This window comes from Labrus mixtus, chromosome 12, assembly GCF_963584025.1.
Source record: "Labrus mixtus chromosome 12, fLabMix1.1, whole genome shotgun sequence".
NCBI classification, from domain to species: Eukaryota; Metazoa; Chordata; class Actinopteri; order Labriformes; family Labridae; genus Labrus; species Labrus mixtus.
In genome coordinates this window covers 28,686,000-28,699,535 of record NC_083623.1, presented here as the reverse complement: position 1 = coordinate 28,699,535, position 13,536 = coordinate 28,686,000, and the positions used below count along the sequence as shown (strand labels likewise).

At 43.7% G+C, this 13,536-nt stretch overlaps 2 protein-coding genes across 2 annotated transcripts in view; both read right to left on the bottom strand.

The window, feature by feature from the left end:
* Window positions 1–13,536, bottom strand: part of LOC132984473 (gastrula zinc finger protein XlCGF57.1-like) — an 87,970-nt gene that overhangs the window by 51,998 nt on the left and 22,436 nt on the right. The window lies entirely within an intron of this gene.
* On the bottom strand, window positions 446–3,308 carry LOC132984504 (gap junction Cx32.2 protein-like). Its single transcript, XM_061051392.1, has 2 exons — window positions 3,218–3,308; window positions 446–2,416 (listed from the first exon to the last, which is right to left on the bottom strand). Exon 2 carries the CDS (start codon window positions 2,406–2,408, stop codon window positions 1,644–1,646), a length of 765 nt encoding a protein of 254 aa, XP_060907375.1. The 5' UTR covers window positions 2,409–2,416; window positions 3,218–3,308; the 3' UTR covers window positions 446–1,643.

The window sequence follows — 13,536 nt, the reverse complement described above, 5'->3', positions numbered from 1 at the left end:
AGCAAACGATCAGCTTTGAGTCAGACACAGACACAGCACTGGCCAGCTGTCTGCTGCGCAACAATGTGCCGAGTGTCGCTCCTGAACGCCACAGAGGACACAGCTCACACCTCCTGCACAATGTATGACAATTCATTCAAAAGATGAAGAAAAGAGAGGCCCTGTTTAATGCCGAGGTTTTCTTATGAGCAAAATTTTCTTTTTGTAATATTCAGAGTTTTATCTGCTATAACTGGAAAATACTGTACGTTCATTTACCTATCCACTGATACCTATTTTGCGCTTGCAGTCCTCATGCTTTCTGTCCAAACTCTCCATGACTTAAACCAGTAGAACATGCAGTAGAACATGCAAAAACCTAACTTAAATAGTACCGCCTCCACAAGGTTTGCACCTGGTGTCATTCACGCAAATGTTCTTAGTAGATCACCCGAAAATCACACACTCACCAAACATGCAATTTATTGGAGTGAACACACAAGTCTTTACTTAGGATCTTATTCAATCAGGCCCATGAGTAACAAACCCACTACTGACCTGATTTGTATACTGCGGGGGTCGTACTATACAAATGTCTATCTGTGTGATCAAATACGTTTTCACCTGAACAGGATGTTTTCTGAAAATGCAAACCAACAAAGATTCTGTTTTCAGAGATGGTTCTCATGTGAACATGGCCCAAACACGCCCATAATTCAGATTGGTTCCTCCTAATGTTCATCCCTTATCTTCTGTATGTTTGTTCATATTTTCTGAATTATAACACAACTCAATGTTCCAGGTATCTTTATTAATTGATGTAAATATTTTTTTTTTTTAAACTTTTCGCTGTTTTTGCTAATTATATTCCTGTTTTTTTTTAGCTCAATAAAATTGATCTTTATCTCATCTTTATCTTTAAAAAGTGACCTTTGTTGTGCAGACAGAAGATTCAGCATTTGAAAGATAAAAACAAAACACATTAAAAGTTCACTGTTCAAGTGACGTCCAGATTAAAAAACATGAAAAACAAACATTCAAAAACATTATTACAAACATCATACATTAAAGCCATGAGGAATTACTTTAGAAGACACCCACCAAACACAACAGAATTCCTCTACATATCTCCATTTATAAAATAAATCTATCTTTGTGTGACTGAGCTCTTTTAGAAGGTGTTTAACTGCATGTGTTCACTAAATCAAGTTGTGATTTTAGGAGCCGTGTGGTTTCATTATCATGTGAGAGGAAGTGTTTGTTTCATCTGTTCAGCAGGTTTTTAACAAAGATAACTGACAAGTTTACAATGAATCAGAAGAGATGAAAAACTATTATCTGATGCTAAATAAAGGAGTGTAGTATTATGACTGACAGCTCTGTTGACCAATGAGGCTCCTGCGTTGCTGTGTGGAATGGATCATCAGATGAACTTTCCATAACCTGAGTCCGCTTCAGACTGACAGGAGAATCTGTAGCAACCTGAGGGACCTTTAACCTTTGAGCAGGAAGTGAAATGTGTGTTTGTGTAAGTGGAAGGGGCAGTATGTTAAATCAGATGCTCCTTTGCTTTAGTTCAACAGGAGGAGGTGGAGATTACTTAGAGTGAACAGAACCTTGTAAAGGTGCTCAGGATGTAAAGTGAAAGTGTTCACCAGAAGCCTCTAACAGAGAGTGACGCTCTCTCTGGAGCCGTGGTTCAGTTTGTCAGGGCGGTACACCTCGGGGGGGATGGAGCTCCTGCGTCTCTTCTCGCTGAGCTTTGAGATAATCAGGTGGAATATCTCCACGATGTTGAGGATCACAGAGAGAGCAGCCATGGCCATCATGAAGACAATGAAGACGGTTTTCTCTGTGGGTCGACTTATGAAGCAGTCTACAGGAGAGGGACAGGGGTACTCTGAAAATGTGATCTTAGGAGGCATGAGGATGAAGCCGTACAGGAAGTACTGTCCCACGAGGAAGGCCACTTCTAGAAGGATCTTTATCAGCAGCTGCATCAAGTAGCTGCACAGCAGGATGCCTTTCAGCTGCACTTTGCCGTGCTCGTTTGAATACTTGGGAGCCTTCATCATCCCGTTCTTACCCAGCTTCTGCTCCAGGCGTCTCCTCAGCTTATTCTCTCTGCGGATCACCAGCAGCACGTGGCCCAGGTAGACCAGCGTGGGTGTGGACACGGTCAGGATCTGCAGGACCCAGAAGCGTGTGTGGGACAGGGGGAAGGAGCGGTCGTAGCACGCATTCTTGCAGCCGAGGCTCTTAATGTTGCAGTCCATGTTGGCCTGCTCATCTCCCCAGATTGTGTCCACACCGGCAGCCAGGATGAAGATTCTGAAGAGAAAGAGGACGCTCATCCACACCTTCCCCACCACTGTGGAGTGAGACTGCACCTTGTCCAACAGGTCGGATAGAAAGGACCAGTCCCCCATGACGAGGCCTGCACAGAGACCACACAGGACAGATCACATTTTACACACACAACAAAGACTTTCAAGTCATGGAAGACAAGATGATGGAGGGGAGAGAAACACAATATCAAAATGTTCAGTAGCCTTCTTCAAAGAGCTTCATAGACTGTCTGCACGCCACCTCTACCATCTCTGTGCTCTAATGAACCTGCTGCTGCATGTTTCCTGTTCTCCAGTATGTTCTTCTCCACTCTTTAGTTCACATTGAGATTCTCTTCAACTACACGCAGCATTGATAGAAAGACACATATTCTCATTATAGAGTCATATGGAGGACTCTGCTGCTTCATCCTCCATTTCCACGCTGTGTTACATCTCGACTCAGGAGGCCCCGCCCTAATACTCTCCAGCTGTGAGGTGCATGTGTGAACAACCAAAATACTGATGGACTCTTTTCCCAGCTTCCTCTGTCATCAGCAGAATTAAATTAAATAATGACTTAAGCCTTTCTTTTCATCTCACAGATGAACTCACTTAAAGATAAATATGTCTTTATAACAACAAGAGAGGTTCTACAACAAACTCTTATTTGTATTATTTTTCTTTATTTCTATGTTTTTTTTATTAAATGCTTATTATTTGTATATATTAGTGCTCTTTTCAGATTTCTGCTTTAGATTCCAGATCACATCTCTGGACTCCTCCGGTGAAATCAGATGAGTTTAGACAGTTAATAATAATCTGTCCAATCAAACATGAGAGATAAATAACATCATTAAGCCGTCTTTTTTCAAACGGATCAATAATTGTTGAATGAACGCTGATCCTACCTGGTTAATGAGCCGTGTTCAGTCTCTCTCTCTCTCTCTGCTTCGTTCACTTCCTTATAAATCATGCTGAGGCTGCACAATCACTCCCACCACCCTCCTTACAACACGTCACTCAGGCGTGTTGAAATACACTCGTGGTAATATTTTCACGGACAATAACTGACCCCAGATCAGTCACTGCTTTAAAAATGTCTGCCCAGGTACGTGCTGTAGTCCTGCAGCTCAGGACGGTATTCATCCCTTCACAAGAGAGAAAGAAGCTCTGGAAGCTCCACACATGTCTCTGTGCTCATTTAAGTGTTTGTCTGCTGATGTTAGGAGGGCTGAAGAGCTGTTTTACCCTAAAAGAGGATCATGTTGACAACATGTTCAAAACATGTAGACTCAGAGGGCAGAACAAACACCTAGCTGTGGGAGTGTCACCCACCTGGGGGAGGGGCTACTGCCCTTTGTGATGTCATGAAGGGAAAATCTCCAAACGGCCTGTTTGAGCACACATTTTCTGAAAAGTGGAGCAGGGAGAAGACTGGATGGAGATGGACTTTTCTCATCATTGGGGGGTTTGTAGACAAACTAGGGACACATATTAGAGGAACATGGTGAAGTTTACTTTGCATAATATTTGACCTTTAAAGTCTGGGCCAAACAGCTCGATGTTCTTACCAAACTTTTCTGGCTGCCAATGCAAACATGTTCCAACAAAAAAATCAACCATAATCCCCATTCCTAAGAAATCTGGAGCCTAAGAAATGCAGGGAGAGAGTTACATGTAATCACTCCTGTTGCAGTTTGCATGTAGGTCTACGAGAGGTGTGGAGGACGCCACCTTGACTCTAATGCAAACAGTCACTGAACATCTTGATAAGCCAAAAGCCCGTTTTGTCAGGACCACACTAATCGAGACAGAAACAAACCCAGGACCAGAGTGCTCAGAGATCCAGACCAAGACAGGAATCTAGACTGAATCAAGACCAAGACCATAACAGGGCGAGACAAAGACCGAGTCAAGTCCAAGACCATGACAGGGCGAGACAAAGACCGAGTCAAGACCAAGACCATGACAGGGTGAGACAAAGACAGAGTCAAGTCCAAGACCATGACAGGGCGAGACAAAGGCCGAGTCAAGACCAAGACCATGACAGGGCGAGACAAAGACCGAGTCAAGACCAAGATCATGACAGGGCGAGACAAAGACCGAGTCAAGACCAAGACCATAACAGGGCGAGACAAAGACCGAGTCAAGACCAAGATCATAACAGGGCGAGACAAAGACCGAGTCAAGACCAAGACCATAACAGGGCGAGACAAAGACCGAGTCAAGACCAAGACCATGACAGGGTGAGACAAAGACCGAGTCAAGACCAAGACCATGACAGGGCGAGACAAAGACCGAGTCAAGACCAAGATCATGACAGGGCGAGACAAAGACCGAGTCAAGTCCAAGACCATGAATATCACTGAAAAGTCATCATCTTCAGTTAAGCCAAAACACGATAACACGTTGGGCTGGTCGGCTGTGGCTCAGTTGGTAGAGTTGTCGTCTCTCAACCAGAAGGTCAAGGGTTCGATCCCCAGCTCCTGCAGCAACATACGACGTGTCCTTGGGCAAGACACTTAACCCTGAATTGCTCCCATCAGCGGTGTATGAATGTGTATGAATGGGTCTCTTACTCAGCAGCCTCTACCATCAGTGTGTGAATGTGTAGGTGTGACCTGTGGTGTAAAAGAGCTTTGAGTAGTCAGAAGATTAGAAAAAGCGTTATATTCTCAATAATATATATATATATATATATATATAGAGCAAGTCCATTTACCATTTACGTTAACGCGGGAAGGTTACAGATGTAACTGGGATAAAAATCAAACAACAAATAATACATATAATTTAATGTTTTACAAATGGAGCGTTTTCCTTCACAGTAATGACACGGAATCAGTGGTAGTCTTGACAAGGTATTGATTTAAAATGCAGAGACTGCCCAGTCTGAGACCAAGACAAGACCGAGTCCCAGCTGTCCTATCACCATGACAACACAGCCCAACGTTTGAGTGTCACCATGTTAGAGGAAAGCAGCCATCCTTTGCCTCCCTTTCTTCAGCTGCTGCCGTCAGGGCTAAGCTACAGAATATCCTGTGCTAAAACAACAATCATAGAAAATCATTTTTACCTGTTGCAATAAAATATCACAATCAGTGATATGATTTATTTTATTAAATCTATATTATTTATCAATCAATCAATCAATCTTTATTTGTATAGCGCCAATTCGTAACACATGTTATCTCAAGACACACGTGGGTAAAGACCTTACTCATTTCTATATTACAAAGACCCCAATGTTAATCCTTCATGAGCACTAAGCGGCATCTAGCAAAGTTTCAGTAGCAAAAAAACGTCCTTTAAAGAGGCAGAAATCTGGGGAAGTAGAGAGAGGGGGAGGAGCTCAGTCGTTCAGCGGGGGGTTCGGAGTAGAGCATGGAAAGGAGCCAGTCGAGGTGGTTTGGGCGTCTGATTAGGATCCTCCTGGCCGCCTCCCTTTGGAGGTTTTCCATGGCACGCCCAACCGGGAGGAGACCCTGGGGCAGACCCAGAGTTCACTGGAGGGATTATATATCGCCTCGGAATCCCCCAGGAGGAGCTGGAAAACACTGCTGGGGAGAGGGAAGTCTAGGCTGACTTACTTCACCTGCTGCCACCGTGACCCAACCTCCCCAAGAATGATCATCTATTAGTGATGATACAGACAGTCCACTCTGATCTACAGAAACAGGATACATCTTCATCATCACACTCCCAACTTATCTTATCAGTCTGACTCCTCAAAACATCTGTTCTTTATTTGATGAAGTCATAACATGTTACAATGTCATATCTGCCCTCTTAAGAGTCAGACACACACACAATCATTCCTCTAACAGGGTGTGTTTATGAATGAGCACACACTCGCTGTAGGTGTGATGATTGTGTGTGTGTGTGTGTGTGTTTGTGTGTGTGTGTGTGTGTGTGTGTGTGTGTGTGTGTGTGTGAAATTGGGAGGTAAACGTGATTTACAGTGTGACAGAGGAGGTGAGGTGGAGCTTCATTACAGGAACTCAGTGTGACCAAACATTTTTACCAGAGTCATCAGAATCATCACGAGTGAGAGAAAGGAGAAGCTGAGGAGTGTGTGTGTGTGTGTGTGTGTGTGTGTGTGTGTGTGTGTGTGTGTCTGTGTGTGTGTGTGTCTGTGTGTCTGTGTGTGTGTGTGTGTGTGTGTGTGTGTGTGTGTGTGTGTGTGTGTCTGTGTGTGTCTGTGTGTGTGTGTGTGTGTGTGTGTGTGTCTGTCTGTCTGTGTGTGTGTGTGTGTGTGTCTGTGTGTGTCTGTGTGTGTGTGTGTGTGTGTGTGTGTGTCTGTCTGTCTGTGTGTGTGTGTGTGTGTGTGTGTGTGTGTCTGTGTGTGTGTGTGTGTGTCTGTGTGTGTGTGTGTGTGTGTGTGTGTGTCTGTGTGTCTGTGTGTCTGTGTGTCTGTGTGTGTGTGTCTGTGTGTGTGTCTGTGTGTCTGTGTGTGTGTGTGTGTGTGTGTGTGTGTGTGTGTGTGTGTGTGTGTGTCTGTCTGTGTGTGTGTGTGTGTGTGTCTGTCTGTCTGTGTGTGTGTGTGTGTGTGTGTGTGTGTGTGTGTGTCTGTCTGTGTGTGTGTGTGTGTGTCTGTCTGTGTGTGTGTGTGTGTGTGTGTGTGTGTGTGTGTGTGTCTGTGTGTGTGTGTGTGTGTGTGTGTCTGTGTGTGTGTGTGTGTCTGTGTGTGTGTCTGTGTGTGTGTGTGTGTGTGTGCGTGTGTGTCTGTGTGTGTGTCTGTGTGTGTGTGTCTGTGTGTCTGTGTGTGTGTGTGTGTGTGTGTGTGTGTCTGTGTGTCTGTGTCTGTGTGTCTGTGTGTGTGTGTGTGTGTGTCTGTGTGTGTGTGTGTGTGTGTGTGTGTGTGTATGTGTGTGTGTGTGTGTGTGTGTGTGTGTGTGTCTGTGTGTGTGTGTCTGTGTGTCTGTGTGTGTGTGTGTGTGTGTCTGTGTGTGTGTGTGTGTGTGTGTGTGTGTGTGTGTGTGTGTGTGTGTATGTGTGTGTGTATGTGTGTGTGTGTGTGTGTGTGTGTGTGTCTGTGTGTGTGTGTGTGTGTGTGTGTGTGTGTGTGTGTGTGTGTGTATGTGTGTGTGTATGTGTGTGTGTGTGTGTGTGTGTGTGTCCTGCTCTGATCAGAGATCCTCGTCTAGTTTGAACAGCATTTTTAATTCAGGACAGAGTTCACGCTCTAAGAACATTGAAGGTGTGTGGCTCAGTAGTTAGTGTGCGCGCCTCATGTGTGGAGGCTGTGGTCCTCAGAGCAGGCGGCCTGGGTTTGAATCCAGCCTGTGGCTCCTTTCCCGCATGTCATTCCACTCTCTCTCTCCCTGATTACAGACTCTATCTACTGTCCTGTCTCTACAATAAAGGCAGAAAAAGCCCAAAAATAAATCTTAGGCAGAAGTTACACCTGAAATCTTACACCTAGCTCTGAGTAGGTGTGACGTCTTCTGTAAAATATGGTTGTTATGGTGATGCAGAGGGTCTGTTTGGGGTCAGCAGTGTGTTCTCTATGATAGATAACATCCCATATAGTCAGGCAGCAAAATGACGGGGAGTTTTCATCACCATAGCTTTTTATGTTGGGAGCCGCTCCATCAAGATGGCGGTTCCAAGGTGGCGGCCATGGAAAGTCTCTCAGTGCCAAAATGTCTTCCAAGCCACTAAGAAGGTCAATCTTTGTGCCTATATACATTTTCTGGGTCAAGGGATTCATTAAAGCTATTGAAAATATCCCTAGATGATTATTTATGCCAAGATGAAATGAACATGTTCATTTCATCAATGTATTACATCATTTTCAATTTGGTTACTAAGTAACACGCATAGAAAATATAGCAAAAACGATGACTACATCCTGGATTAAAGAAAGACGATTGGCCTTCCAGTAGGTAAGGAAATCGGCATGTAGCTACAATATAAAGATTAGTTTCCTCTCGTTTCCAGTAGATGCTACATTTAGAGCTAGGTGGCTAATCAGATTACGTAGAGACAACTTTAGCCTTTCCAAAATTACTCGTGTGTGTAGCAGGCATTTCTCGTTAGGAGACTTTTTAAGGACTCCTGGGGGTCTTTGAAGACTAAACCACACCCATTATTTTTTCTTGGAATAGCTACATGCTACCCACACAGAGACGTAGAGTGTGTGAGCGTCGAGCAGAGAGCTCCCAGCCGGACTGACCTGCAGACTCTGCAGAGCCAGATGGAACCAGCAGCCCCGGATCATGACTACTGCCTCTCACCATGTAACCTGCGTAAAAAGATCATGGAGCTCCAACACCAACTGGACGTGCTACACCTAAAGCCCATTCTCCTGTGTAATATTATGTAAGGGCTGCTTCATATAGGTAAGATAATAATAAAAAAGGTTCAACATGAACTATACTGGTCATATCAGTTTGTACATGTCAATATGTGAAGTGCACATGAGCCACTCTGCAGATCCAACTGTGAACTTTACACATTCAGTCACAAGCGTATAGCCAAATTAGATGCATTCCAATCTGTTTTTGTACATATTGTATTTCAGATCACCAGATAATCCAACACAAAAAGATCAAGTTGGAGCTCAGAGAATAGTTACAGGTGAATTCAGGGCATGGTGGGTACAGAGCTTTATTTACTCAAAACAAGGATATAGAAAGAACTGGATTCATTTTGGTCCACACTCCGAGGAGGAAATGGATTTGATGGAGTCGGAGAGAAAACTTAATAATACACCAGAGCAGTGGTTCTGAACTGGTCTCAGGACCCACCAACGACTCCTCCATGAGAAATCACCACCCACATTTCTGATATTTTACAACCAATCAGATTGATTTAATGAAACATTGTGCAGTAGACGTTACAAAACAAGGGATGGAGGCAAGAAAATGAACAAATCAAACAGCGCTTTGTAGACTTTCTGACACCTTTTTTATCCCAGCTTCACATTCCTGACCCACTGAAAATGGCTTTGCGACCACTGGCCACAGACCGTCCCACTTTTGGGTCCCAACCCACCAGTTGAGAACCACTGCACTAGAGGATACGTGAGCAAAGAGAAAAGAGAAGAGGGGAGTGATCAAGTGATGGAAGTCAAACAGAAGAGACATCAGGGTGACAAGAGGAGGAAGAATCATTGTTGAATGTCTAAACGCTCGAGAGGAAAAGAAATGTTTCTCCTCTCAGGTGTTTCTCCTCTAAGGTGTTTCTCCTCTCAGGTGTTTCTCCTCTAAGGTGTTTCTCCTCTCAGGTGTTTCTCAGGTGTTTCTCAGGTGTTTCTCCTCTCAGGTGTTTCTCAGATGTTTCTCCTCTCAAGTGTTTCTCAGGTGTTTCTCCTCTCAGGTGTTTCTCCTCTCAGGTGTTTCTCCTCTAAGGTGTTTCTCCTCTCAGGTGTTTCTCAGGTGTTTCTCAGGTGTTTCTCCTCTCAGGTGTTTCTCCTCTCAGGTGTTTCTCAGATGTTTCTCCTCTCAAGTGTTTCTCAGGTGTTTCTCCTCTCAGGTGTTTCTCCTCTCAGGTGTTTCTCAGTTGTTTCTCCTCTCAGGTGTTTCTCAGTTGTTTCTCCTCTCAGGTGTTTCTCAGGTGTTTCTCCTCTCAGTTGTTTCTCCTCTCAGGTGTTTCTCCTCTCAGGTGTTTCTCCTCTCAGGTGTTTCTCCTCTCAGGTGTTTCTCCTCTTGGGTGTTTCTCCTCTCAGGTGTTTCTCCTCTCAGGTGTTTCTCCTCTCAGGTGTTTCTCCTCTCGGGTGTTTCTCCTCTCAGGTGTTTCTCCTCTTGGGTGTTTCTCCTCTCAGTTGTTTCTCCTCTCAGTTGTTTCTCCTCTCAGTTGTTTCTCCTCTCAGGTGTTTCTCCTCTCAGGTGTTTCTCCTCTCAGGTGTTTCTCAGTTGTTTCTCCTCTCAGGTGTTTCTCAGTTGTTTCTCCTCTCAGGTGTTTCTCCTCTCAGGTGTTTCTCCTCTCAGGTGTTTCTCCTCTCAGGTGTTTCTCCTCTCGGGTGTTTCTCCTCTCAGTTGTTTCTCCTCTCAGGTGTTTCTCCTCTCAGGTGTTTCTCCTCTCGGGTGTTTCTCCTCTCAGGTGTTTCTCCTCTCAGGTGTTTCTCCTCTCAGGTGTTTCTCCTCTCAGGTGTTTCTCCTCTTGGGTGTTTCTCCTCTCAGTTGTTTCTCCTCTCAGGTGTTTCTCCTCTCAGGTGTTTCTCCTCTCAGGTGTTTCTCAGTTGTTTCTCCTCTCAGGTGTTTCTCAGTTGTTTCTCCTCTCAGGTGTTTCTCCTCTCAGGTGTTTCTCAGTTGTTTCTCCTCTCAGGTGTTTCTCCTCTCAGGTGTTTCTCAGTTGTTTCTCCTCTCAGGTGTTTCTCCTCTCAGAAGCGTGATGATTGTACATGAGAAAATGTAGCACCTACAGTCCGTGAATAATAGGAACAATAGGAACTTTGTGCAGAAAACAGCTTTTGTTGCCATGGTAATTAATTGATCTGTGGACATTCAGGAGAAATCTGAAAGGATAAAAATGGCAATGGACGCAGACAGAAGATTTGTGGACGTGGTGGATATCACGGGAGAGGAACTTAACATCATACTCAGAGAAGGACTCGCTGAGACTCAGACAAACTGAGTGTGAATCATTGAACGGACAATGTTATGAGAGGGGAGCTCTGTGATTGGACTTTGATTCAAGTGTCAGCAGGTGGCAGTAGTGCAACATAAACTCCACAGAAGAAGAAGAAGGTGGTTAAACAGGGGACAGATGTGATATTCATGTGGGTTCCAGCACAGCAGGAAATGAAAAGGTGGACATGTTGGCAAAGGAAGCTGTAAAGAAAGAGAGGATTGATATTAACATCAAATGATCTAAGTCAGAGGGGAAACGAGTCACATGGAGTAAAATTAAACAGGAATGGCAACAATATTGGAACAATCAGACAAAGGGAAGACATTTATACTCAATTCAGAGGGAAATAGATAAAGTAAAATACAGAGGGAGCAACAGAAGAGAGGAGGGCGTAATGTCCAGGTTAAGAATCAGTCACAGTCATTTAAATAGCACTCTACATATCATTGAAAAACATTCATCTGGTCTTTGTGAGATATGCAATCTAGCAGAAACAGTTGAACATGTAGTTATTAAATGTAGAAAGTATGTAGCACATAGACAGAACATGATGTCAGAAATGGAGAGAGAGGGACTCGTAAGAAGAGATTTCAGAGAGGGAGAGGACGAAGATGCTTGTTTAAATCTCTCTTGAGAACAGGTTTATTGAGGAGGATTTAGGAATGTGAGTAATAATTAAATCCAGCAGATGGCAGTAATGCAACTTTTTGGATGCCAGCTGCCAATAAAATCCAAAGAAGAAGAAGAAGAATCCAGAGCACAGTTAGCATGTGTTGCTGTGCTAACGTAAGAAGATGTAATGTTAGAAAGTATGTCAGCGTTTAGTTCAGTTGTTCTTCTTTGATTCTTACATGACTACAAGCTACAACACCAACCACGTTTGTTGTCGACCGCCATTAAAGAAGAAGAAGAAGAAGACTCTTGGATGTGTGTCAGATGTCCGGGTTTCAGGATCTTAAAGATTTCTTCAGACGGTTATCAGAGATATCAGAAACAACATTTGGATACGACTAAGAAAAGTCCTGAAATCAAGCTGCAGAGAGCAGGTAGGTTTTCTTTCCACTGCTGGAAACGTGTTTCCTGCTCACAGCACAGTGTTAGCCGCAGCTAGCTCCTGCTAACAACATCATTGACTTTACTGGACTACACATTATCAGAAGTCAGGTAGTCAGGGTGCATAAAATAGCATCAAAACAGACCTTAAATTAAAAGAATCCTGGAGAAGACTCCTTCAGACTGAGGTCTAATCATGTCCTCTTAGATTTGTACATTAACATTATTAAGTATGAGTTCTAACTTTTCTCCAAGATGAGGATGACTCTAATATCCCGTTCAGGGCTTCAAAGTGGTCAGAGGGTTAGGTCTGAATAAAAGCCTCATACAGCACACACGATGGGATCAGCCACTAGCTTTGAGCCAGAGAACGACTCAAACAAAGGTCTTAACAGACACATTATATTACTAACAACTTGAACTTCTTTGATTTTTATTTAGAGAGAGCGCAGCGCACTGCTCTGACTGTTAATGAGCTCATGTATGTCCCTTTAAGTCAACACAGAGACAATCAGAGCAGCAGCATTTAGCTCTACCTCCTGTCTCAGCGACGCCATGAGAAGAGATGAGACTCTCTCACATGTCAGACTCTGTAGGCCTCTCTGTCACAGGACCAGAACCCTGTCCTGCAAGGATCCATCTGCTGCTCAGCAGAGCAACATGACATAACACACACACACACACACTCCTTTTACAAGCCTGGGTGGAGTCAAATGGCCTGATTTGATTGGTCAAGACTTCACATATGATAGAAGGAAAATGATGTCCTTACATTTTTTTAAAGTGTTAAAGTAAGGAAAGTCTTTCTTCTCCATGTCAAAACTCTGAAGCTTTATGACATCACTAACCTGTTCACCCTCAGTTGATAGAAGCTCAGAAGGTTAGAGTCGTACTGCAGGACGGACAGCCTGTAGGTCAAGACTGACTGTCAGCACAGGTAGGCTCAGATCCAGAATCAGCTGCTTGCTGTACAGTACTGTACATTTATGTAGAAAGTTACTACAAGCTGTTTGAAAGCATCTTTATTAATCCTTTGCATCAAACTCCCATGAGGCTACAGAGGAAGTTATGATAATAACAATCACAAAGCAGTAAAACCTGAAAAACCTGGCTGAATTTGTAAAGGAATGAATGGGACTCACTACTGGATCACTTGAAGCTTACTTCAAACTTCGCCACTTTTAAGAGAGCCACCATGTCCTGGTTAGTTCAGCAACAGACTTGTACTCATGTTTAGCTGTTTGATCAAATGTGTATCTTACTGTATCCTACTGTACCCAGTTTCTTTCTCTTTTTGTCCGTGTATATTGTATCTGTCCCTATCAAATAAACCAGAGATAAATAAAAGCTTCAACAGATCAGAAAAGACACACTGCTACTGAAAGACACTGAGGGGACAAATGAGAGAGGTGCAGCTCTAAAAGACATTCAGGAATGAGATCACACACTGGGACACAGATCACTATTGGGTACTACACATTAGGGGTGTGAACGGTTACAAAAAAATGTAAACGGTTACACAACGTCATTTAAAAAAAAAAAATTTATAACAAAAAAATCAATCGCGCTATACAACCAATGGAGGGTGCGGCCGCTT